Consider the following 26,310-nt stretch of genomic DNA (forward strand, 5'->3'; position numbering starts at 1 on the left):
TCAGTGTGCTCTCTGCCACTCCTGATGACATGTGTTCACTTTACCAGCACAGACTAATAACCCTCTGGCCCTAAGCCCAGTTCAACACTCCTTTTTACATGCTGGCTTGGTTTATCACAGCAACAGGAAAGTGACTACGACAGAGCTCAAGCTGGTCTCATGCCAATGGTGACACAGGACAGGATATTTTATTATTGCTTTTTTCCATTTCCATGTGTGTATCATGTTTTTGCATGTGTGTGTGCATGCATGTGTATGTGCAACCAAGTGCGAGCAGAGGCTGGAGACTGTTGTAGGGAGTCATCTTCCTTGGCGTTTCTACCTTATTCTTTGAGGCAGGGTCACTCAGCCAAACCGGAGCTCACGGATCCGGAGAGTCTCAATAATTAGCTTACTCTGGGACCGTCTTGACTTTCTGAGGCTGGATTTGCAGGTAGGCCAGGGTCTTATCAGGGCTGGGGTCTCTGTACTTTAGCACTTGCCCACTAAGGCATTTCCCAGCCACTGAGAAGGGGATCTTAGTGGTGGAAGTGGCACTGCCCTGGCACACTGTGGGGATGTCCGTGGCTAGAACCTGGGGCACTCATCCACTGACACACCCTCAGCCACTATGTCTTTTTGTTTTGTTTTGATAGTCTCTTTCTGCATCCCAGGCTGGCCTGGAAGTCACAGCAAGCCTCCTGCCTTTTTTGAAAGCTGAGATGAAAGATTCGGGAAGTCCTATCCATGTGTTTTAACTAAAAGGAGGCAGAGGAAGGGTCCAGCATGTTCCTGGGCACCGTGGAGCACTCACAACAGTGTTACAACTGCTGTCACTGGGCCGGTGAGGTGGTACGGCTCAGTAGGTAAGGAGCTGGCAGCCAAGGCTGACAACCTGAGTTCAAGATCTAGGACCCACATGGTGGGTTGACTCCTGCTCAAGTCCTTTGACCTCCATAAATATGCCGTGATGAGTTTATGTCATAAAATACAAAATAAGTGTGAACAAACAAACTCAAGACACGCCAAAACACCAGGCTAGAAGATGATCAGTCAAGGACCTGAATGAAACTTCCAGTTCATTCAGTTCACAGGTATTTCCAGGTCTGCTGTGGTGGCCACCCCTGCAGGGCAGAGGGAGCGGGTGTGGGCGGCCTACCTGGAAAGTGTACTTGGCACTGTAGCCGGAGCGCCGGATGCGCACAGTCTCCAACATGCCCGTGTAGCGCAGCTGCTGCAGGACCAGATCGTCATCGAAGCAGAGTTCCTTCTGCAAAGGCATGAAGTGCTCAGGGGCTCTGTGGGACGCAATGTGTACTGTCATGTCGTCCGTGCCCCGTCCTCCCCGCCACTTCACCCTGTGCCCAGCTCAGAAGCTGGCCACTCCTAAAGGTTAAATTTTTTTCTGCCCCAACCTTTTTTCTTCTTTTCTTTTCTGAGGCAGGGCCTCATGTAGCCCAGGGTACCGTATACTCTATTTAATTCTCCAGCCTCCACATCCTCAGCGATGGGATGGCAGGCATGTACCCACCTGGCTAACGTGGTGCCATGATGGACTCTGGGCTTCTTGCTGGAAAGTGCTCTACCCATTGAGTGCCAGCTCCAGTTCCTGCTTGTGGCTATTTTAGCCCCCGCCTTGGTGGTCAAGGCCTGGCCCCCAATATTCTGTGGTCCCCACTCACCTTCTCAGCATTGGAGCGAATGCAGCGGATGAAGAAGGGCTCGGCCTTGCCCAGCGCCTCCAACAGCTTGTTAAGAGATGTCTGCAGGAAGAGGGAATGCAGATAGAGCTGCTGGCCAGGTGCGGAGCTCAGCGGAGAGGAAAGCACTGCACTGCTAAGTGAGGGACACGTCTGGGTTGCTGGGGGTCATATATGCAAGGGAGCCATCCAAAGGCTCTGCTTGCTGTCTCAGCTGTGAGGATCCCTATGGTTGACCCAAGACTCTTTTGGGGCCACACGGCTGCCGTTTTTGCAGAGGTGGAGCAGATGAGTCACCTTGGAGGGGAGCATGGAGTTGACTGTCATCTCTCTTTTCCTTTCCTTTTTCCTTTCCTTTTCCTTTTTCCTTTCCTTTCCTTTCCTTTCCTTTCCTTTCCTTTCCTTTCCTTTCCTTTCCTTTCCTTTCCTTTCCTTTCCTTTCCTTTCCTTTCCTTTCCGTTTCTTCAGGGCTGGGGCCAAACTCAGTCCTTGCACATGCCAGGCAAGCACTTACCCCTAAGCTACATCCTCAGCCTTACAGATCTGTGGAGATGTCCCAGGCTCCATCCCAGCATCACAATAAAAATAATTTAGCACATACCTATTGACTATCTGAGGACAACTTGGAGGACACGAGATCCTGGACCAATAAATAACAAAGTAATATCTCTCAGCTTCCTGGAAGCCAGGGGAAAAGGAATATGACCTCAGAACATGGCTCAACAGCCATGGTGACTAACTTGCTCTAACTAACGCTCTCCTTTGAATCTCAGTGGCTTTCAAATAAGGGTGATTTTGTACCTAGGGCACGTGAGTAACACCAGACACCTATGAGCATATTACGAGGCGTGGGACAGAGGCCGCCCTACCTGGAACTGCGCACTGATGCTGGGTGGCTTCTTCTTCTTGTGAAGGTGCAGCAGCGACTTGGTGGTGCGGTCATGCAGCGTCATGCCGATGATAAGCCTTAGAGACTTGGAGTCCAGTAGGTTCTATGACAGACACATAAGGTCAGGCCTGCTTGCCACAGCCTAAAGGCGGCACTGGCTCCCTGGGTAAGCACACTCTCCCCCCACATCCCTCACCCTCAGGACGGGGCCAGGACTCAAGTCCTTCCTGCCTATGCCAGGAGTTTCATGAATTCAAAGCCATCAGACCTCAAATGCCAGCATGAACTGTTGAAAGACAGGAGGACCATGTTTCCTCTGGCTGTGGGTAGGGCTAGGGGCCTGTTTAGACAGAGGTCTGTGAACATCAGAAGCCATATGGCTCCCAGGACATGCGGATTCCTCGCCTGTGACTGAATGCACTGGTCCAGCACACCACACTGAAACCAACATGCTTTCAAGTCTGTGGTGATACTTTTTCCCCTTTAAAACACTCATGTAGCCCAGGCTGGCCTTGAACTCCTTATCCTTGCCTCCATTCTCCCAAATGCTCTGAGAACTGGCACACACCACTACACCTGGACTGGACTTTTCATTTATGGGGACAGAATTCTGCTCTGTAGCCTCGCCTGCAACTTAGTTCCCCTGCCTCATACTTCCCTAGAGGAATGACAGGCATGCATCACTATACATAGCCAATCTTATACTTAACAAGTTTTTTTTTAAAAAATGTATTTTATGTGCACGTGTGGAGGTCAGAGAACAACTTGCAGGAGTCAGTTCCCTCTTTCCATCATGTGAGTCCTGGGGACTGAGCTCAAGTGGTCAGACCCTATCTGACAGTTTAACACAAACACACACATGTAACCACTAGTGCTGTTGTGTCAGATTACTTTCTAGCTATGAGTCTAAGGTGAAAACGGAATACACTCTGTAGTGATACAGCACCATTCTGGCACCTGTATGCATGGACATGTCTCAGAATGCTTAACAACAGTCCAGAGTCTCAGCAGCTACTGCTCTGCACAGTTTGACAACAACTACCAACTGTATTAAAAACAAAAGAACAACAAAACCCCCACACCGCCTGTTTTCTCTTCACGACTGTAGTCCAGGGTGTGGACAAGTGTGTGCCTTACACTCAGTCACAGACGCTCGCCTTGTCCTTATTCAGCACAGCACAGTGGCAGGTACAGTGCAGTCACTGGTCAGGCTCTAAGTCCCCAGAGAAGGCTCAAAGCCTGTGGCAGAATGAGCCTGGGCTCTGAAGACAGAGTTGCCTGTGCTCCATTGGTAACCAGGGGTCCTGGGAACTTTCCACTGTAAACACTGAGGGAGTTTCCAGGGCTCTGGCCTGCCCTGTCCTGCAGAGGGGTCTCATAAGCAGCACCTGACTCATGCTGGGTAAGGATTAGCCCAGTGGCTTCTGGGAAGTACCAGCTCTGGGGCCAGGAGGACCCTTCAGGGGTCCAGTTGGATCACTAGAGGGGCAGATTTAAGACGGAGTCTGGCTTTCTTTCCTGAGAGTGACCTCAGCTCCTCCTGGGCAAACCATCCCATTGCAGGTCCTACTCTGATGAAACCCCAAGACAACTGAAAGCCAGGTCACCATGGGGAAAAGAATCTGATTTCTGTGCTGGGAACCCAGAGGCTGATAAAGGCTCAGCAGAGGTTTGCATCCCAGCTCCTCACTGGGGATTCTAGAAAGGGGCTCCACCCTAAGCCACATCCCCAACCCCTCACTTGGGGGTCCTAGACAGGGCTCTACCTCTGAGCCTACCCCCAACCCCTCACTGGATGATCCCAGGCAGGTGCTCCACCCTGAGCCGCACTCTCAGGTGACACAATTTTGTGTTAGAGTCAGCTGGAGGAGTGAGAAGGAGGAATGAAAGAGGTCCCAAAAGTTCAGTGTCTCTCTCCCACCTCCCTGTCTCAGAACGACTTGAGAAAGGTGTTCTCAAGCCATGTATGATGTCGCCATCTGCCCATGTGGGTTTACCTTTGGAATGATCTGCTTTTGTTTGATACCTTTACTCTTCCTGTCAAAATATTAAAAACGGTGTGAATGTGAGGGACACAGGGCTGGGGATTGTGTTAGTTCAGCAAGCCACGCCTTGCGGGTTAGATCCAGAGAGACAGAGAGAGGAAAAGTGCAGCAAGGTCGCCACCGACTCCCCAGACACCCGAGAGCTCCTGCCTTCCACACAGCAGACCTGTCACAGCTCAGTGTGCAGAACATGCTGGAGATTCCAGGATCTCTATGCAGCAGTGATGAAGTGCACACAGCACTGAGGGCCCTGATACACTAAGTGACTGTCCCTACTCTGCTATGTCTACTCTCCACTGGTGGGGCAGACTTGCACTGCAAAGAACAATGGCCGGTTGACTCCTCACTCGATTCTCCTAAGGGCATTATTATTGGTTCTCCACACTGGGTACAGAACCCAGGACCTTCATACTGAGATGTCCCTCCTCTGAGCCACACCCCAGCTCCAGGATGCTGATGGTAGAAAGAAAACGTGAATGTTTGGTTCAGGGACTGGCAATCAATCCCATGGTCACACATTAGAGTCTCATGTAGCCCAGGCTGGCCTGTACTTGCTATGTAGCTTAGGGTAACTCTGGACTCCTGGTCCTCTGCTCCGCCACCCCAGTGTTAGGATAATAGCACACAATATCAGCTTTTTTTCCCCCAATGGAGGCAGGTTAGCCTCAAACTCATAATCCTCCTGCCTCCGCCTCTTTTATGCTGAGTATGCTTGGGCAAGTGCCACAGTGCCTGGGTGTGACGTGGAAAAACTAGTGCACACAAGAACCCTAATCACTGTGCACATGGCCAGAAGCTGCCGTGTGCTCTCGTGCCTCAGAGCTGGGGATGCTCACCCAGCTTCGTCCCTAAGCCACATCCAGTCCTCAGCTGCATCTCAATTAATCTGGGTTAAAAGAAAGTAACAGAGAAACTTATGCAAAAATCACCTTTGGATATAGTGGCACATGCCTGGAGCCCCAGCTGTTCCCAGAGCTGAGGCAGGAGGATTCTTTGAATATTTCTTTTGAAGCATGTGTACACACAAGCGCAGTACCCATGGAGGCTAGATGAGGGGATCCTCAAGCTGGAGGTCCAGGTGAGTTACCCAAGATGGGTGTAAGGAACTGAACTCTGGTCCACTGCAAAAGCAGCCAGAATTCTGGAGTACTGAGAACCTCTCCACTTGGAGGAGGATCCTTGAACCCAGAGGTTGGAGGCCAGCTTGGGTGACATGGTGAGCCCCTGGCTCTGGGGTGGAATTGGGAAGAAGTACCAAAAAGTCAGGCTTCTCATGGGCACAACCAGTCTGTGGCTGTTGACTGTGGGTGCCCTGACAGGTCAGCACAAAGGAGTTTGAGAATTATCACCCCGTTTTACAGAGGAATGCTGAACCCCAAGGGAACTTAGTGGAATGTAAGCAGGGGTGGGTTGGAACCCAGGTTTATATACTGGTCCCTGGCTTCATATGTTCCTTGCTTGCATGGGCTTCATAACAAGGTCACAGCAGGCGAAGGCCAGGCAGGGTAAGCTTGTGCTCTGAGGGCTGGCCAGGGTAGAAAGGGTCAAGTTCAGAGCAGGACTCCTCACAGGAGCTGCTAGGGACATTAAGGCTGGTCAGCAATGGCTGGCTGAGAGCTGGACTGTGAGGCAGTGGTGGGGGTAGGGAGAGTGTTAGTGGCTGATCGTATGAAGGATGAGCAGGCCAGCTGCACTGGTGATGGGTGGCGGAGTGGCTGCTGCACTTGGAGGAGCTGGGGGGGGACTCACAGGAAGAAGGTGCGGGGCTTCTGGAGCCGACTGAGGGACTGGAGAAGCCTCCGCGGGTCCTCGCCCTGCCATGGCAGTCCTTTGAGGCTCTTGATGATTTGGTTATGCAAATCGCTAAGGGCCAGAAGGGGACCCGGTGACAGAAAGAAGAATAGTTAGAGCATGGCCCGCCACCTGGGGCCCCCAATGCCCACCAGGGTGTCCCCAGGCCACAGGAGACAAAACATGCATCTGAGGAAGGGGTGCGCACGGAATGACCACTGTGTCCTTCCAGAAGGAGGGGACTGAGCCAGATACAGCCACTGTCCCTGAGCTCAGGGGGTCATGGACTTATAATAGGACCTTGGTTAGCCTGGATCTTGATACATAAACCAGGCTGCCCTTGAACTCACAGAACTGACATCTGTTTGCCCAGCTTCCCTTGTTTTTTTTTTTTTTAAGTATATTATTTATGTGTGTGTATACATGTATGTGCATGTGTATCTCTGTGTGTGTAAGGTACTCTGGAGGTCAGAGGGGGTACTGGGTGTGACAGAGGGAATCAAGCATTTGTAAGTAGCCCATGTGGGTGCTGGGATCTGGGCTCTAGTCCAGCAGTGAATGCTCTCAACTGTAGGTTCATCTTTTGAATGCCAGGGTCTTCTATTTTTAAAGTGGTTTTCTTTACATCCTGGGGGATGTGCCATAGCCTGTGGAAGTCAGAGGACAGCTCCAGGCTGCCATGTGAGGGCTTGAAGATCAAACTCAAGAGTGTTGGGAGTGGCAGCAGGCGCCCTTCCCTGTGAGCTGTCCAGCCAGGCAGGATCCTATATTTATGAGCCTGTATAATTTGTATAAAATAGGTTGGGTCTACAGAGCATGGCCCAGGCCTGAACCTCCCGGGTGCCCTTAAAAGACCCACATTGCCTGGTACTTCTCGGCTGCCTCCTTCTAGCCTCAGGGGACCAACCTGTGTCCAGACATGTATGGGGACATGTGACTATTCCTGGGGTTTGGTACTTTTGGTACCTGTCAAATGGCAGCTAGAGACAATGTTCAACACCCTTTAGGACACAGGTGACCCTCACTGCAGGGACAGGACTAACTAAGGTTAAGAACCGACCCGAAGAGGGTCAATTTTTTAAAAAAAATTATTTTATTTTTAACTATGTCCATATGTATGTAGATACAAGTAGAGTTGGCACACGTATGCAGTGCCCACAAGGGTCAGAAAAGGGTGTCAGACTTCTTGGTGCTAGAATTGCAGGTGGTTGTGAGCTGGCCTAGGAGTGCTGGCAGCTGGGTCCTCTGAGAACCCTGAACCACTTCTGCAGCCCACACTTTTGCTGGGATGGTGTCCAAGGCCTCATGCAAACCAGGCAGCTGCTCTGCCACTGAGTCTTGTCCTGGCTCTCACTTGTTATTCAGTATTTGCTTATATATTTGTGTGTCTGTCTGTCTGTCTGTCTGTCTGAGGGTGTGTGTATTGACTTATGTATCGGTGTGTGTGCACACACACACGCGTGTGTGCAGGGAGGGGGCGTTGGCCCTCTCCACCATGTAGATTCTAGCATGCGAACCAATGTGGGCAGGTCTGTGGCTCCTTTATACAGGAGGCTGTCTCACAGGCCTTCAGTTGTTCTCAAAGCATGTTTAGACTCTGAAAGTTGGCCTGAAGGAGCCCCTGTGTGCAGCCCCGTACTGTGATACATGCACCATGCCTTGTGCCCAAATGGATGCCACACTTACCTCTGCTCCCTCGCTCTCCAGGGAGGCACAAGAGCAAAACAACACGGGTGACACAGGGTTAATGGGTCTTTACTTCCTTTACATGGCCTTCCTGTCTAGAGGGCTCAGAGTAGCGGCCATGGCTTCTGCCAATCCCTCAGTGCCCTGACCTGGCCAAATGTGCCAGTGTGTCCCCAGGGAAGGACACTGCTCTGAACTCCCAGACGGCGGCCCTGGCCTGTGCCTCCCTGGTCTTGGGTGCGAAGGCCTGGCTGCTACTTACTTCCTGCTCTCATAGAAAGCCATGATGTCCTCAAAAGCGTTAACATCCAACTCCTCAGAGCGGTCAAAGGAGAAATCTAGCCCTGCACAGCTGCAAGGGAGAAGCTCAGTGAACCCAGCGGACATGCAGCCCTGACACAGCTCAACTAGGCAGGGGCCACACACAGGAAAGAAACAGCTGTGGGGACGGCACATTTCCTTTACTCGTCCCCTATAGACATGCAAAGCTAACTCCTGATGTGGTTCAGGGCTGTCTATGCAGCCCAGACTGTACTCAGCCTCAGCCCTCCTCTCCTGGCTACTACGGCATAGCTAGGCTGAGAGATGTGCACCACCATGCCTGCCCATGCCGACAGTTTCCAGCCTTGTGGGGTTTGTCCGGCTCTAAGACTGCTGGGACATCACTTCCTCATCTTGAACTCCTTCTGGACAGCTAGCTGTCAAACATGGCTGACCTGCCACATTCCAAGTGCCCCTACTTTTTTGGTCAGTGCAGGGAAGTGAACCCAGAGACTCATTTGTGTTAGGCAAGTACCAAAACACAGAGGCATACTCCCAACCCTTTTATGGGTGCCATGGTCTTGCTCTGTAGTCCAGGTTAGCCTTGGTCTTGCAATTCTTCTGCCTCAGTCTCCCAATAGCTAGCTGCAAGCACAGGCCAACACCCCCAGCCCCATTCACATGCATTTTTACACCTTCTTGGAGCCAAAGAGGAAGGCTTAGGTCTCTGTCCAGGCTCACAAACTCCTCCCACTCAGGAAAACTCAGCAGAAGGTAGTGTGGTGTCCAGACTGGGACCAGAGAAGAACCATCCCTGCACATTCCAGCCCTCCCTCAGGCTCAGGAGCCCAGCATTCTACAGCAGAATCGTACCCTCAGACTGGGAGACTCTCTCAGCGGCTGTCACTTGGCAGCTGCAAAGATCCCATCCCCATCCCCCCAGGCAAGGGAACCGAAAAGCATCCTCTGTGCTGACCTGCCCAGAGCAGATGCTGTCCCAGGACCTGCCTTCTGGGGACAGAAGGGCACCAAGCATGGTCTTTGTGTCCATTCAGCTGCCTGAAAACTTACTCAGGGCCACAAGAACCCTGGTAGATAGTAGAGTGTTCCATAGCCATGTAAACCATGACACCTCACAGGGCCACTGGTGAACAAACTGAAGTCTCGCTCACCGATACAGTTTTTCCGAAGGGGTATTAGCTCCTCTTGGCAGCTCTTCCGTGTGACTTCGAGTGCCAGGACTACTTATTCCTGCTGGAGACACAGAGTGCACACTGTTTGGTGGGGTCCCCCGTGGTACAAAAGCTGCTACTTCTGTGGAGTAAGCAGTCAATGCTTTTTTTTTCTTTTGAGGAAATGGGAATTGAACCCAAGACCTTGTACATGCTATGTAAGCACAAACTATGTCCCAGCCCCTCACTGGGGATCCTAGGCAGGGGCTCCACCTGAGCTACAACCCTAACCCCTCACTGGGGGATCCTAGGCAGGGGCTCCACCCCTGAGCTACGCCCCCAGCCCCTCACTGGGAATCCTAGGCAGGGGCTCCACCCCTGAGCTACGCCCCCAGCCCCTCACTGGGAATCCTAGGCAGGGGTTCCACCCCTGAGCCATGCCCCCAGCCCCTTACTGGGAGATTCTAGGTAGGGGCTCCACCCGAGCCACGCTCCCAGTCCCTTCACTGGGAGATTCTAGGCAGGGGCTCCACCCGAGCCACGACCCCAGTCCCTTCACTGGGAGATTCTAGGCAGGGGCTCCACCCGAGCCACGACCCCAGTCCCTTCACTGGGAGATTCTAGGCAGGGGCACTACTGCTGGGCTGCACCTCAACCCTCTTTAGTCCTGAAATCATGATTTTCTGACTCTGCCTCTCAAATAGCCATGCCTAGATTTAGAACTTGCAGGGAGCTGATTTGCTGGCCACCATCACAAGATGGTGCCAAGCCCCTGCAGCGCCGAGTAAACAACTCCATATTAGGCAAGGCTCTAGACAGAACCTCCCGCAGGCACGACCCGTGTCCATTCCCCCTATATAAGCAGCTGCCGCTTAGTCCTCGGGGGCCCCTCGCTTCCTGCTCTCCCTTCAACCAAGAGGCTCCAATAAAGCGTGATTTGAGAAGAATCCTCAACTGGTGGTTGTTCTTCCCTGCTGGCCAGGGGGGTTCGCCGCAAGAACTGTCAATCATGTTGCTTGCTCTCAGGATTGGAACCAGGGAGGGTATCCCTTCAATTCCTACCTGCTGCCTTTTCAGCTCTCTCTGCACGCAAGCGCCCAGCCTCCCGCAGCACAGCCATGGCCCTGATGGCAGCCCGCAGCACAGCCCAGCGGAACACAGCCACTGGGTCCATGCCGATGAGCTGGCGCACATAGGAACTGTCACTGCCCCGCAGCAGTGCTACAATGTCAGGTCTCATGTAGTCCATGTTCTTCTCCCGGAAGTCCTGGTAAGGTGAGAGTGAAATCATAATATTGGTGCATGACTCAGCCAGGCTCTCTCCGTGTTCCCTCCTGCCCTTGGGCACATGGACTGAGGCATGCGGGCATCCTGGATCTGGACCACTTTTCAACTTCCTGTCTGCTTCATCACTGTGCGCAACACCTACTGAATGGTAAGATAAGTCAGCTCTCACTGACATTCATCTCTGCTAATTCCCATGGCTGAAGACTGGGATCTAGTTTCTCATCTCTGACTGTTGTCCCTTGTCTCAGCCCATTCAGAGTAGCCCTGGTCCCCAATCCCTGTGCCGACAGTCTTTGGACTGGTTTGAATCAATCTGCTTGCTCCTTGCGTTATTTTAGGGATGCCTAAATTAAATTTGCTATTGGATCTCATCTCTCATCCCTTCCTTAACTTTGGGAAATGGCCTATGTACTCCTTAAATAACAACCTAAAATGGCCGCCTAATGACAGATCCCAAGACGGGAGCTTTCTAATTTCTGTCAGTGAACAGGCAGATGGAAAAGTTTCTATCAGCCATGCTAAACTCTTTCCTGTCTGCTTTTCCCTCTGCTGGGCTAAGCCTGTCTGGGGTGGGCTATTCCCCCGCCTCTCTCACTCCTATCCTGCCACTGCACCATCTAGGCCAGAGAGTGGGTCCCCGTTCTCACCACTCTGCAGAGGCAGCGCTTCAAAGTTTCCTGTCTACTTCATGTATAGAAGAATGTGTGAATGGTGTGGCCACACAGATGTAATGTTTTAAATGTATGTTCTATATGTCCTATATGTCTCGCTTGTTATTTCTATCTGTTTAATTCCTGTGGTTCCTCTGTGCTCTGTACCACGTGACCTTGGCACCATCTTTGTTAGTTGGTTTGGTTTGGTTTTTTTTTTTTAAACGGGTGAGATTTTTAATGCCTCCAGTGAACTGGAAAGTAGAGTCCTTGCAGGTGGAGGAGAGCAGATGCACTGTAGAGGTGGTCTCTGTGTGTAATAAATGCCTTAGCAGGCCCTGCCAAGGTGGATCATCACACAAATACACCATGCGTAGCGGTGCATAAAAGTAAATTTTGAAAGCATAGTTGGTGGCTTAAAGTGAGTCATGTAGGGAACCTGCTGCTGGGGGGAGGAACCTTAGGGGAGGAACCTTACAAGTCCATGGCTCCTCCCTCTCTTAAGCTCAAACAAAATGATGGCAGTTGCCCCTAACAAAGATGGTGCCAAGGTTGACTGCCTAGCTGCTCAGGGCAAGGTAGGCTGGTCTTCTTACAAACTCCTAACACACAGGAGTTTCTGAAGCCAGGCAGGCCCTACGCTAACAGCAAAAGGCAGATAGCCCTGAAGCCCCTGGCCTCAAAGGTCATGGAAGATCCTGAGAAGTGGTTCTATCAATTGAGTAAGTTCTCTGTCATTTTTTTTTAAATCAATAACTCCAAGGAAAACTTTATCCTTCTCAAAGATCTCTGATACAGTTTGACAGCTGAGAGGTTTTGCCAGTTTAAAAAGGACAACCTCACAAAACAGATTTCAGGATAACTTCTTTTTTTTTAAAAATTATGTATACAATGTACTGTCTGCACATATCCCTGCAGGCCAGAAGAGGGTACCAGATCTCATTACAGATGGTTGTGAGCCACCATGTGGTTGCTGGGAATTGAACTCAGGACCTTTGGAAGAACAACCAGAGCTCTTAACCTCTGAGCCATTTCACCAGCCCCCAGGATAACTTCTTACCATGTTTAAATAAAAGATGTTTTAAGATACAAAACTCAAACAAAAAGGTGTTTTAAGGTATACAAATGCAAGTTATTAAGGTGTGTACCTACAAGTTATAAAGTTCCAAGGACAAATGCAAGTTATCAGATTTCTCTCTCATTATGCTGCCATTCAGAGTCTTAACATTCCGATAAGCTATTAATCTAACTGGCAGAGTGCTGCCACTACTATACTGCAAGATCAGGATTTCAAAGACTCCTTGGCCGTTTTCTAAAGATACTTTTCATTGTGTAAAAACATCTGTCATGGGGCTGGAGAGATGGCTCAGAGGTTAAGAGCATTGCCTGCTCTTCCAAAGGTCCTGAGTTCAATTCCCAGCAACCACATGGTGGCTCACAACCATCTGTAATGAGGTCTGGTGCCCTCTTCTGGCCAGCAGGCATACACACAGACAGAATATTGTATACATTAAAAAACATTTTTGTCACATTTTGGCATAAATATACTGCTGTATATACAATGCATGTATCTAAAACTTAATGTTTTCACAAACTCAAAGAATTCTTCAAGGGAGCCAAACTAAAGGATTCACCTTAAACAGGTCAGATACACCCCTCTCTCAATTCCCTGGTCCTAATACACTCCTCCTCAATTACCAGGACCTAAGGAAAAAGATTTTTCTTCCTAAATTTAACCTTGTCCTCTACTCTGCCAACACCTTGCCAGGTCCAAGAGGCACTGGACAGTTCCACACCACAAATCCTGGACAGCTACCCCAGGGTGTAACCAACTTTCTCAGGTCTCCCAAGACTGACGCCCACAAATCAGCAGGAAGCAGTCTTGACAACTTGACATCCTCATCCCCTTAACCTGCCATACCTAACTCCTTGCCTTTCGCCTTTTTATTATAAGAAAAAGACGGGAATGTTGTAATTATTCTGGCCTGCCCTGTCACCTAGGAACCCTGGCCCTTTAAAAGAAAAGCTCCACCCACTCCCAATCTCCCCTTTCCCACCAAGAGAAGCTGATCTTCGGCCTCTTCTCTTCCTTTCTCTCTTGTCTGCTCTTCTGAAGAGGCAGTTTCTGCCTCTTTCCTTCATCCCTTCCTCTTCCCCCTCTTTCTCTGTCTCTGTCTTCCCCTGTTTCCCCTCACCCTTATGCCCTCCCATTACCCACTGAATAAACTCTATATACCCAAGCTCTCTTCGCATGGGGTATCTGTCTGTCTCCCACCTGCTGCTCCCATCTGTAGTAGGACCTGCCAGGATTATCCACTCCATAAACCTTAACAGTCAGTTAGCCCTTGGAACCCATGGATGCTCTAGGAGCATTATGAGAAAGGACTGACAATACCCTGGGGCTTGACTGGCATCGGGGGTGAGTCCAAGCATCCCCAGAATGTGCTGTCCCCACTGAAAAACAGCAAAGGGTCCAAGAGAGTGTGGGCGTGGGGCCACACCTACCTTGATCTGATACTTCACTCTGCCTGCAAAGTGCTGGATGATGAAGGCGGGCTCCAGGACTGGCGTGCCCAGGAAGTACTTGTTTTCCTCATGCTGCTGCTTGAACTTGGCCAGCAGGGTGTGACTCGTAGCATGTGGGAAGCTGCAGACAGGGAAGGACACACTCAGCCAAGAACCCACAGTGAGCGGAGAGGGGAAAGGCACCAAGCTGCTGAGAGGGGCTGATGCCAGGTAGTGTGGACAGAGGATGGATGAGGAGAGGACAGATGAGTGCTAGCCCCTCTTTAGTTAGTTCTTTATTGGCATGGCGCTTAAGTGTGAGCATGCATTTGTAGAAGTCAGACAGCCTGCAAGAGTTGGTTTTCTCTGTGCACCAGAAGACCCTCGGGATTAAACTCAAGTCTTCAGGCTTGCTGGCTGTCATCTTAACTGACCAAGGGATTAACACAGAGCAGAGTTCCAGGGGTACAATTCTTATGTACCCCAAAATGTTGTTTCTGCTGTCCACTCCACTGTAGATCAGGCTTGTTTGTCTCTATCAATCTCCAGGCATGGGTCTGCTAGCTTCTCAGATCCCACTCTGGAATGGCCTTTAGTTTTGGATCCATGTGTACCTGGATGTGTGCCTAGAGCTGAGGTCCTTGATCCCCACACGAAGGAGAGTGAGCATGGCCTCACAGATAAAGTAAGGTTCTGTTCTGCTGGGAGGGAGGAGATGGAGGAGTAAGAGACTCCTTGTACCTGGCTATTTTTGCCACTTGGAAGCGAAATGCCTCCCTGGGTTTTGGCACACCCTGCTGGTTCCAGCCTCACTGTAAACAAAGGCAATGCTAGGTATGTACCAGATGCCTGGCTCTGGGGCTCCACAGCTTGATGAGGAAGAAGGGCTTTCTGGCAGGGGAAACACAGTAATTCAGGGCTTGGAAGAAGGTCTGGGAGGTGGGATACTCACTGCCTTGGGCACCCAAAAAAAGAAAATAGTTTTAAAAATTGCAGTGATAAATATTAACATGGCTGTTTCAGGAAGCTTAACCAGGGCCAGCAAGACAGCTGATGAGGATACTTATGGCCAAGCCTGACGGCAGGAGTTCCATCCCTAGGAACCACATGGTGGAAGGACAAAAACAACCAAGTTGTCTTTTGGCTTTTGCATGCACAGTGCACACCGGCCACCCGACAACAACACACCTGCCTCCCTACAACACACCTGCCATCCAACAACATACCCGCCACCCAACAACAATACAACTGACACCTAATAACAATATATTTTTTAAGAGTGTGACACAGGGCGGGGCACCCAGTGAAACTGCAGGCAGCAGTAGGTTGTAGGCTGGTTTTCCTCAGTGGCTACAGACAGAGTCAGCTTCTGTGGCTCCTGTCACAGAGCTCGCCTGGTCCTTTTCTCCACGCGAGCTTGGTCACAGGCTGGGGATTTGGCCTGAGGCACACAATCTGAAGCAGGGGATTCTGGAACCCTACCCCTTCTCTCAAGAATGACCTTGGAGCCGGGCGGTGGTGGCGCACGCCTTTAATCCCAGCACTCGGGAGGCAGAGGCAGGCGGATCTCTGTGAGTTCGAGACCAGCCTGGTCTACAAGAGCTAGTTCCAGGACAGGCTCCAAAAGCCACAGAGAAACCCTGTCTCGAAAAAAAAAAAAAAAAAAAAAAAAAAAAAAAAAAAAAAAAAAAAAAAAAGAATGACCTTGGAGTCCTAATTCTCTCGCCTCCTCCCTAGAATGACAGGCGTGTTATGTGGTGCCTATGGGCACGCCAGGCAGGAGCTGCACCAATAGAGCCTCCAGCCTCACCACAGGCACAGCACCACAGACAGGGAAAGCTCCTCTGGCCTCTTCTAGTGTTTCTAGGGGAAACTGTCATGGGGTGGGACTCTAAGATTCTGACGGTTTCTTGATTTGGGGACATGTAGTCTCCAGGACCATGAGAGGTCAGCACAGCCATGGAAACCAACCCAAAGCCAACTGGTTTCTGCAAGGCAGTTGGGTGACTGAGATCCCTTTCACCCTTCCCAGCACACACACTGCTGGTTCTGCAAAGCCTCAGCCCTGCTTCTGGGACACAGGAGCCTTCCTGTGAAGATGTGTTCAGCCAGCACAGGTGAGTCACACGCCTGCTGTTTCCAGAACATGCTGCAGAGACACTAGGCAAATGCATGTGAGAAACTGAGCAGTTCAAGGAAGCTGACTGGGCCCCTACATTGGCAGCCAGGGCAGGGACACTCACTTGCTCTCCTCGTCCAACAGGTAGAAGAGGCCTGTGGGCTTCTTGCTGATGAGGTGGATACAGCCCACGTTGTCCGTGTAGTCAATGTTGTGCCATGCAATGCCCTCACCCTGGTACTCCTCCTGTAGGGTGAGGAAGGTTAAGGAGGGCACCACCTTGGATTTGGAAAGGGGGCCCCCTGCACACAGTGGGGTTGAATGGAGGGCTTTGTATAAGCTCAGCGGGGGCTCCACCCCCTTGCCCACCCCCCCAGCCCCTCAGTGGGGGATTCGAAGCAAGGGCCCAGCTCTCCTGAATCGCTCCCTCACAGGAACTAGTCCCTCTGATCCCCTCAGGCTTCAGGGACAACAAAGAGATGGTTCCCTGTCACAGTGGACAGTTCAGGGAGCCATGTGGGGCTCCAGCAATATCCCCCTCAGTGCGACTCAAGAGAACCCAAAGTGCAGGTCCAAGAGGACTTGTACATGTGTGTTCACAAGACAAAATGCCACAGCCACAGTGCCAGATGATTGAATAAATTCAACACAACCTGGCCATGAGATGGAATATCACTCAGCCTTAAACAGCAAGCAGTTCTGACACTTGAGCAGGGATGAAGATGGAGCCATTCTCCTAGGTTAAACAACCCAGCAGTGGAAAGGCACACACTGCACAGCTCCACGGGCCAGGGGCTAGAGGGTCACCAAATTTACAGCGTTTCCAGGGCCTGTGGGAGTGTGGGGTGAGCGGGTGAAGGGGTGAGGAAGTGACTAACTACACTAGTTGTGTAACTGGGATGGAACCTCAGACAACTGAGATATGAGAATGTGCATATGGCTGCCTGTCCATACCTACGGGTCCTGCCTCCTCAGAGAGGTTGCCATGGTGAAAGGAAAAGACACAGAGGTCATGCTTTGAACACCTTTAGGGGACACACAGATTGGTATAATAGAATGTGCACCCCCATTGCCTTGCTGCAGTGGCATCTAACATCCAGAAGGATTGAAAGACTCTAGGAGGACTGAGTGTGCCACTGAGTACAGGGACAGAGCATTGGAGACCGGGGAACCTGTGGTCCTGAGCCCCATGCACTGGTACTGAAGGGCACTGCTAGGCCTTCAGGGTGCTTGGATTGGGGTGGGGAGTAGGTGTACAGGTCTCACCTGCTCCAGCTTGAAGATGTGCTGGGTGAAGTAATACTGCAGCTGCTCGTTGGCGTAGTTGATGCAGAACTGCTCAAAGCTGTTCCGTTCAAAGTCCTCAAATCCAAAGATGTCTAGGACACCAATGGACAAGCACTGGGAAAACAAGGTGTAGTTATAGCCAGGGCCTCCCAGGGAAGCTGAGCTTGCTGCATGAGCAGGGATGTGTGGTCCTGATGTCAGCTGGGCACAGCTGCCACCAGCTTGGCAAACATCATTTTTGCAAACTTATTGACGGAACCGGGCTCCCACATATGCAATAAGCGTTGGGGTGGAACCCAGGGTCTGGGGCCTACATGCTGGGTGGGCTGGGACAAAGAAAGGCTGGCCCACCACATTGTGTTGTTCTAGTGCCTGCATGAAGACACCAAGTTCCTGTAGAAGGTAAGGGGTCCTCTGCCGAGCCTGCTGTTTGCAGAGACCCTACAGGTTCCCAGCCTCCATGGTTTATCCCAAGGATGGGGTTTGTGCTTGGCCAGTTCAGGGCCTGTGTACTCACAGAAACGGCCTCTTCCATGTCCTTCTTATTGAGGAGGGCATGGTTGATCCTCAACACAATCCAGTCAAACAGGGCACTGTACAGAGACTTGGCCATGGAGTCCCGAGCAGTTATGGCCTGTGGGGAGAGGGGTGTCTCACTTGGGGTGGGTCAACCTTGCCAGGTGCAGGCCATGGTACTGAGATTCAGGGAACCAATCTAATTTTGTCTTAGTTTCATCAACAAAATCTACGTATCCCAGGCTGGCCTTGAACTTGCCGTGTAGCCAAGGACGGAACAATATCAAACAACTGACCCCGCCTTTCCCCCATGGATGGTTGGTTGCAGATGGGTGTCAGCACAGTTAGCTTTTGTAGGTATACCAAAGATCTGGATTTAGGGCCAGCACATGCATAGGCATTTCTGACTGAACTATCCCCTGGCCCTCATCCAGGGTTTTTACCTTCATTGTGTTGAGGTCTGCCTGCTCCTACACTGGTCACTGGGTCACACCTGTTGTTTAGGCTCAGAGTCTGAGGGCTCCAGCACCTGGCATGGGTGTACAGTTTGGCAAGCCAGCTGAGGTGTGTGTGAGACGAGTCATGCCACCTGCACAACTGTGGAATAGCCATGGAGCAGGCAAGGGAGCACTTCTCAGCACACCTACTATAAAGAGTGTCTATTCTTTCCTCCTCCCAATGGATGTGGCCAGCTGCCTTAGCTGCTGAGTATGTCCCTCTGGTTCTGACTTTCCTGGATGTCATGGCAATGCTATCACACAAAATGCTGCCTCTGCTGGGGATACTCGCTAACACAGCCTCTCTGGGGGATACCTGAGCCATACAGGGTATGGGCTCACTGCAGAGATGTCAAGTCATGTCAGGGGTGCCTTGGCCCACAAAGGCTCAAACTGTCCATGCCGTCTGCTGGCAATGTAAGCTGATTCCCCTGGGCAGGGTTCCTACTGGGAGCATCCCACACCCTGTTATCAGGTCCTTTCCTGGTGCAATCCAAATTCAACTTGTAAGTCGCACTGGTCTTGAGATGTAAGGAGCTAAGAGAACTGTACTAGGAAGAATACACCAGCAAATTGAGAAGATAACATAGAGACCTATGAGCTGAGGGTCACAGAAAGGCCAACTCAAGCACATAGGCCAGTCACCTCTTTCCAGAACAAGGCAAGGGCTTGATATTTTCAGGTTTGGGGGCCTGAGAGGGGGCCCTCTATTGCAGTACTGAGCACTGCAACTGCAGCCAGAGCAGCAGTGAGCAGGATGTAAATGAATGAGCATGGCTTTGTTAATAAAACTTTATTTACAAAACCAACTGGGGGCCAGATTTGTCCTAAATCATGCTGGACTTGCATGGCCACTGAACATCTGAAAGCACAGAGGGGAATGTTAGGCTCCAGTTCTGGCTCTGAGCCATGCAGAACTTCTCACTTAGCTATACTTTTAGATATCTGGAGCTACCTACGGTTGGAAAATTCCAGAAATTAACAACTCAATACTTTAAAAAAAACTCTGAGCACTTGTGATGCAGCCTTGATACATCTTGAGATGGTTGTACTTCATCTGGGTGAGGCCTCATCTGGTTATCCAGTGGATCCTGGTGTTATATGCTATCTGCCTGTCAGTCACTCAGTCATCAACCAGTGCCCTGGACTGGTTCATGAAGAACAACTCTGCCTAACAGGCAGAGCAGTAGGGAACAGTGGCATGCCGCCATCATCCTGGAGGAGGTTGGGGTGTTCTAAATTTAAGGATTGCCTGGGATATGGAGTAAAATTGTCTCTGGCCAATAAGAAAATAAAGGGTAGATGCTGGCAGTTGACAAGAGCTTGGAAAGACTCCCTTCAAGTGACAAGGGAGCCACAGGAAGCATCTCTATTTTGAGCCATGAGACCACGCCCATTAGACTGGTGAGTGAGCCACTGTTATTTCTGGTCTGTTCTGAGGGGCATTACTGCTAACTTCATGCTGCACCCAACTCCTACACCAAGTTCTCCAGCGTGTGTGCAGAGGAAGGAATTTTCCACATGGGCTCTGCACTTTGTGGCTCAGCAGCAGTTGCACATTTGAGACGATCTCATGAGAAGCAGAGCCACAGGAAGCAGTCTGGCCACAGCAGAGGTGCCCTGGTTCTGCAGGGCTGCGGTCCTACCTCACTCAGGCTGTAAGGCAGGATGAGCTTGTCGTTGACTGTCACTGCTTTCCTCTTGGTCAGGACTTCCACCAGGGTCTCCCGTTTCACCTATTTCCAGGGTGGGGAAGGAAAGGTCGGGAGGTAAGGCACTTGGTGGGCCTTCTGCATCTGGAGGCCAGCCCTGAAGAGCTGGGGAGGGCAGGACAGACCACAGAGGCTGGCCTGGGAAAGGCCTCCCCACACCTAGCACTCTCTTCTGGCCTCCTTCTCGCATAAGCACATACCTATTTTTGAGACTCTGTCTCAAAAATAAACAGGTAAATAAAATAAAAACTAAAAATGTAATATAAAACTTGAAAGCAAAACCCCACAAGGCCAGGTGTGGTAGCACATGCTTTTAATCCCTGCCCTCAGGAGGCTGAGGCAGGCGGCTCTAAGTTCTAGGCCACCTAGAGTGACACTATCTAAAAAATAAAACAGAAAGGTAAGCTGTAAGCCTGGCTCACCAGGACAAGCTTAAAGATTTATCTAGCCAGCTCCAGGCCCTGAAGTTCCACCCCCAGCAGCGTTAGGAAAAAAAAAAAAAAAGAAATAAAAGAAAAAGGAAAAAAAGAAACAAACTTGTGGGGCTCAAGCTCTTCACTGAAGGCGTCAGGGGGCATCTCCACCTCCAGCCACAAGGTGCCAGTAGTGCTCCCAGAAATCTCCCCAGGCGAGAAGCAGCAGAGACCACACCTGCAGGAAAGCTGGACTTCCCACTTCAAACCATCACTAGCTGTGTCTGCACATGTGGGCTTGGCATGTTTGGTGTAGTGAGAGGGGCCTGGGATTCCATGTGTGTGAGGGAAGCAGCCATCATGGGCCACATCTCCAGCCCCCATCATACACTTTCTTGAATTGGGGAGGGAGGTCTCACTGAGGTTCTCAGGCAAGTCTTAAATATGGAGACTCCTATCTCATTCTCTGAGTGACCAGGACAACAGGCCTATGGTACCACACCTAGCCCCAAACTATATGGTTTAAATTTATTTATTTTTTAAATAATTTATTTAGTTTTATAATATTTGCATTGGTGTGAGGGTGTCAGATCCCCTGAAAATGAAGTTACAGTTGTGAGCTGCCATGTGGTTGCTAGGAATTGAACCCGGGTCCTCTGGAAGAGCAGCCAGTGCTCTTAACCACTGAGCCATCTCTCCAGCCCCATATGTTTTAAATTTAATTGTCAAAAAAAAATTATGTTCAAGGCTGCCTGGTCTACAGAGCAAGTTCAGGACAGCTGAGACTACAAAGAGAAAACCTGTCTTAAAAACAACAAAAGCCCCAAATCATGCATATGGGTATGGGTGTTCTGTCTAAAATCTGTGCAGATGCCTGAGGACACCAGAAGAGGCTGTCGGATCTCCTGGGACTAGAGGTACAGACAGTCATGAGGGTGCTGGGATTCACACCCAGTGATCTCAACTTCTAAGTATGTTTAGCTCCCAATTGTGTTTTTTGGAGACAGAGCTCCATGCAGCCCAGGCAGCCCTGAACTGCTTATCTCCCTACCTTTACCTCCCAAGTGCTGTGCTGACAAGGGCATGCTAGCACATCAGCTTTATGTGTGGTTGGAGGGCGACAGGGTTTAGGGAAACTAGACAAGCCTCTGCCACACAGAGCAAGAGCAGCAGCCCAGGAAACCATGGTCTCACTTGTTTACATGGACCTGTGTGTGTGGACATGTGCCCGTGAATGGAGACCACGGAGGCTGTGGCCAGGAAGCAAGTGCAAGGAAGGATGGTGGAGACAGGAGGTACCTTCAGGAGCTCTGAGAGGGTATCCAACACCTCAGGGGGCCCAACCTCCAGGCCTTCATCACGGCCTGTGGCTCTCTTTTTGTAGGTGACATTGCCCAGGTACAGGATAGCTGAGAGGACAGAAAAGATCCTGGGACAGAGAGAGAGGTTACTGTGGCCTGTGTCACTTGTTTCTGTAGCAGTGTATCGTGCAGCCAGGCCAAGGGTGCTCTCCACTTCACACCCCCATCCCCACTCCTGAGTGCTGCTGCCAGATAGACATCACAGACAGAACCCAGAGTTCACACCTGCTACCAACTGCGCTCCAGCTCCAGCCCTGCTCGTTTTAGAGATGGGTTCAAGCTGTGTAGCCCAGGCTACCCTCACCTGACACCTTCCCATGCACTAAGGGCGCAGATATACACGACTACACAAACTTAGTTTAACTTTTTTGCTTGTTTGTTTTTGCTAACAGACAGGGTCTTGTTTATGGAGACCACGCTGGCCTTGAACTTTTAACCTTCTTACTGCGAAATGATTATTGTTTTGCTTTTTTAATTTAAGGTCTCACTATGCAGCAAAAGCTGCCCTTGAACATGCAACCCTCCTCTCTGTCTCTCCAGTGTGGGGATGGCAGGTGCACATCATCACGCCCAGTTTTAACTGGTTTGGACGACTGCCTCCCAGATCTTGGCCGCAGCCCTCTCCTGTGCTCTGTGTGGAATCCCTCCTCCCTCCTACTTTCTATAGGGCGGCAGGTCAGAGCTCGAGGCTCAGCAGTCCACTTACTGCTTCTTGGTAGCAGGTAGGAAGCCCACCATCTCCATGGCCTGCTGGAGCCTTTCAAAGTCATGTCTGAGGTCTTCTCCATCTTCGATATTCAAGTTATGCTGAAAAAAACAAAGGCGTGGGCACTCAGGCATTTCCGGTCTAGAGGGCAGTGAGCAGGGCAATCCAGGCTGGACAGAAGGAGGGCCAGGGCTGCGAATGAATTGCAGCCTTTGTGTGTGTGCTCAAGGCTGGGCTGGTGACCCAGCAGGGCCAGGGTGGTGGCCTGACCTCCCTGTGGCAGACAGTCTTGGGGCCAGAGGTGGCGCCATGGCTGGAGCTGTTTACCTGGTTGAGGTAGAAATAGTCTTGAGGCTGCTTCAGCCGGAATTCCTGGCGCTCCTCCTCACTAACACCCAGCAGCAGATAATAAAACACATGGTAATTCCTGTGGGTGACCAGCAAGGGGAGTCAGTATGCAGCCAGGTCCACAGCACAGAAAAGGATGGGTGGGATGGCTCAGCTGGTCAAGGCACCTGCTGCTAAGCCAGAGGACCCAAGTTCAATCCCCAGAACTCGCTTGGTAGGGAGAGGGAACTGACTCTCCAGTTGTCCTTTTACCACATATGTACATGCACACACACACACACGCACACTGAAATAAACAAATATAAAGTTAAAAAAAAATAAAATCTCGGCTGGTGTGGTGGTGCATGCCTTTAACCACAGCACTCAGGAGGCAGAGGCTTTGAGGCCAGCCTGGTCTACAGAGTGAGTTCCAAGACCCCGACTTAATATATAAATAAAAATTTTAAGTGCTGTTAGAAAAAAAGAGGGAATTCCCCAAGTGAGTGAGTGTCACAAGAGCAGGGAATGCACGTCTCATCCGCTTCTTAAGCAGGTTTGTTATTCTGAGTTGGGCTTTCCATGAAGTCCCGCCTGGTCTGGACCCTGAAATCCTCCTGCCTCAGAGTCTTAGTGCTGGCTCACGGAATACCAGCTGTGCCAGCACTGTGGTATTACTCAAACACATTTCAGTGTGGGCAGTAAGGAGCACAAGGCTGGAGGGCATGGTGGCAGGTATGTGGGCAACACAACACTTACTTCACCTCTGTGAGGGCAAAGATTAAGCAGGGCTGTGTTCAGCAACATCCCACACCCTGGGTGCTGAAGAGGTGGCTGCTCTCGTGGAGGACCCATAGTTCCCAGCACCCAGATACTGGCTAACTAACTTCTCCCTCTTCTGTTCTCCCTGGGCTCCAGGCACACACAATGCACTTACAAACACATACACGAAACAGCCACAGACATAAAAAGGAGAAACAAATCACACCCCACCTTTCATCCTTCTCCCGGGATACCAGGCGCGATTTTTCAAGCAGGTATTTCTCCACAACAGCTCTGTCATAAAAGAAAAAAGGGAGAATTTAGTATTAATATTTCTTCTTCTTCTTTTTTTTTGCCTTGGCTAGAGTTGAGGATGGAACCAAAAACCATAAATTTAAAGCAACCACCATACCACCAAGCCCCACTCTCAGCCCCTCACTTGCGGGATCTTAGGCAGGGGCTCCACCCCTGAGCCACGCCCCCAGTCCCTCACTGGAGATTCTAAGGCCATTATCTATGTCTAAGTCAAAATCTTTACTTGGATGTTGTATGGTTGTTCTTTTTCCCTTCATTTCACTCAGGTTCTCATACAGCCCATGAAGGCCTCTAACTTGTGCCTAGGGGACACCTATCTGCTCCTGATCCCCTCTCTGCATCTCCTGAGTGTTAGCATGAGTGACAGGACCATGCCACCATGGCCTGGGTTACAGAGTGTTGGGTGGAACCTTGGGCCACTCCATATACAGAGCTAAGGCCTACTGTCCTCTTCTAGTGTTTGAGACATACCTCACTGTGTGGTTGAGGTTGGCCTTGAACTGCTACTCTCCTCAGTCATCCTTTCTGCATGCTGGGTTAAGGTGCACCATACACAGGGTCTCTGTGGTGCTGAAGGGGAACCCAGAGCCTCAAGCTCGCTAGGTGTAGCCACATCCCTAAGCCGTATCTCTGCTCTGGCCTATCATGTGGCACCATAGTACTGCCTGCTGCAAATTCCCTGAAGATCACCCATGTTCTGACGTCAAACTCAGAAATCAGGAATCGGCTGACCGATGTGTTCCCGTGCAGAGAGGGCTGAGCATACTCCAAGGAAACCTGACAGGACCTGGGCAGGTGAAGGGACCGCAGGCTAGCCCCGCATAGGTGAGGAGAAGGAAACCTCTCCTCAACAACAGAATGCTGTTAGATGAGCTTCAGGCATCTGCTTGGGCATACATTGACCTGGAACTTCTGTGTAAGCTCAAAGACGATGTTCATGGCTTGACTGCTGACTGATAGGCAGACAACAGACAGCTCATTTTTAAGGTACAACCTGGGTACATGCTGGCCTTGAACCCAGAGATCCGCCTGCCTCTGCCTCCTGAGTACTGGGATTAAAGGTGTGCGCCACAACTGCCCAAGATGGCCCTGCACTTATATCGAAGTCTTTTTCTATTTTTACTGGGTTGTTGACCCTATTATCTAGCCACGTATGCTAACATACGAAAGCACAAGGCATTCCTTGCACTCACTGGCAAGTGCTCTATGGCTGAGCTGCACTCCATCTCCTCACTTTATAAGTTATGTCCATTCAACATGAGAACACACGCAAACCATGGCACACATGAGGACGTGTGTCAATGGACGGTGTCTGGGAATCCCTTGTTTCCTACCTTGCTGAGGCAGAATATCTGTCCTAAACTGCTGTGACAAAAATACTCTCACCAAAAGTGGCCTAGGGAGGAAATCAAGACAAGCCCCCACAGGGCCAGTCTGGTCCAGACTACCTGTCAATCCAGGCTTTTCTCTCAGACTGACTCTTGGCTAACTGGAGTCTCTCCTGTTGTGCTAAACACAGCTTCTGGCCGATTCTGGGCTTGCTGAATTCCATCTCTCCTGGCAGGAGTGCCGGGATGGCAGATGTGTGCTACACTGGCTTCTCACATGGCTTCTTGTCAGGCTGTGCAGTCAGTGCTTTTCCCACTGAAACATGCTCCTGCCTGCCACATCACCTCCGCTACAGCAGAGGCCTCTGACTCTGACCCTCACAGGTCCCTGGCTGTGTCCACACAATCTGGTTTTCTGGAGCTACTGTTTCCTCCCAGTTCAGTTTGGGTCACCCATGAGGTGCAGGGAGCAATGGAGACTGCAGTACTCTTGAAGCCCAGGCTTGAGTCCCCTTCATCTCCAAACAATAGGGAACACAACTACTCTGAATTTTTCATTTTGAATCCTACATATGTGTATCTCTATATATGTTTGTGTGCTGTCATGTGGGAGCTGAGGACCAATCCTCTCTGGCATGCTGAGGAGCAACGGGCGCTCTTCACTGCTGAGCCAGTGACTGGAGTATCTGTATGTATGTCATGTTGTGGGGATGGAATCCAGTGTACACATGCAATTATGTGTATCACATGTAGATCCTCCACACAGTTATACAACCTGAGACTCACAACCTGAGTCTCGCAGGGTCTCTTGCTGAGCAGTGAGCTCATTCATGTGGCCAGTCTAGTTGGCTAGCTTGCTCTGGGGATCCCTCCTCTCTGTGTCCTGAGTGCTGGGATGACAGGTGGCTGCCACACTCACCCACCCAGATTTCATGATGGTTCTGGGGATTCAAAATCTAGTGCTTACACCACACAGAATTTCAGTCCCTTGGCCGTCTCCCCAGG

The 26,310-nt window shown here is 50.8% G+C and overlaps 1 protein-coding gene across 20 annotated transcripts in view; it reads right to left on the minus strand.

The window, feature by feature from the left end:
• Positions 1–26,310, minus strand: part of Myo9b (myosin IXB) — an 89,866-nt gene that overhangs the window by 17,509 nt on the left and 46,047 nt on the right. For 5 of the 20 annotated variants that reach the window (XM_038325194.1, XM_038325195.1, XM_038325192.1 and 2 more), the window contains 17 exons: positions 23,894–23,956; positions 22,904–23,003; positions 22,577–22,677; positions 21,809–21,938; positions 20,031–20,120; positions 17,889–18,005; positions 17,351–17,485; positions 16,209–16,330; positions 13,966–14,107; positions 10,586–10,790; positions 9,524–9,665; positions 8,353–8,442; positions 6,363–6,476; positions 4,566–4,605; positions 2,549–2,671; positions 1,662–1,742; positions 1,139–1,249 (listed from right to left, as the gene is read on the minus strand). In XM_038325194.1, coding sequence (XP_038181122.1) covers positions 1,139–1,249; positions 1,662–1,742; positions 2,549–2,671; positions 4,566–4,605; positions 6,363–6,476; positions 8,353–8,442; positions 9,524–9,665; positions 10,586–10,790; positions 13,966–14,107; positions 16,209–16,330; positions 17,351–17,485; positions 17,889–18,005; positions 20,031–20,120; positions 21,809–21,938; positions 22,577–22,677; positions 22,904–23,003; positions 23,894–23,956 — 1,906 coding nt within the window. The remainder of the gene's footprint in view (positions 1–1,138; positions 1,250–1,661; positions 1,743–2,548; positions 2,672–4,565; positions 4,606–6,362; positions 6,477–8,352; positions 8,443–9,523; positions 9,666–10,585; positions 10,791–13,965; positions 14,108–16,208; positions 16,331–17,350; positions 17,486–17,888; positions 18,006–20,030; positions 20,121–21,808; positions 21,939–22,576; positions 22,678–22,903; positions 23,004–23,893; positions 23,957–26,310) is intronic. The other 15 variants (XM_038325207.1, XM_038325205.1, XM_038325212.2 and 12 more) reach the window with 9 other exon arrangements.

Source organism: Arvicola amphibius, chromosome 4, assembly GCF_903992535.2.
Source record: "Arvicola amphibius chromosome 4, mArvAmp1.2, whole genome shotgun sequence".
In the NCBI taxonomy this organism is placed as follows: Eukaryota; Metazoa; Chordata; class Mammalia; order Rodentia; family Cricetidae; genus Arvicola; species Arvicola amphibius.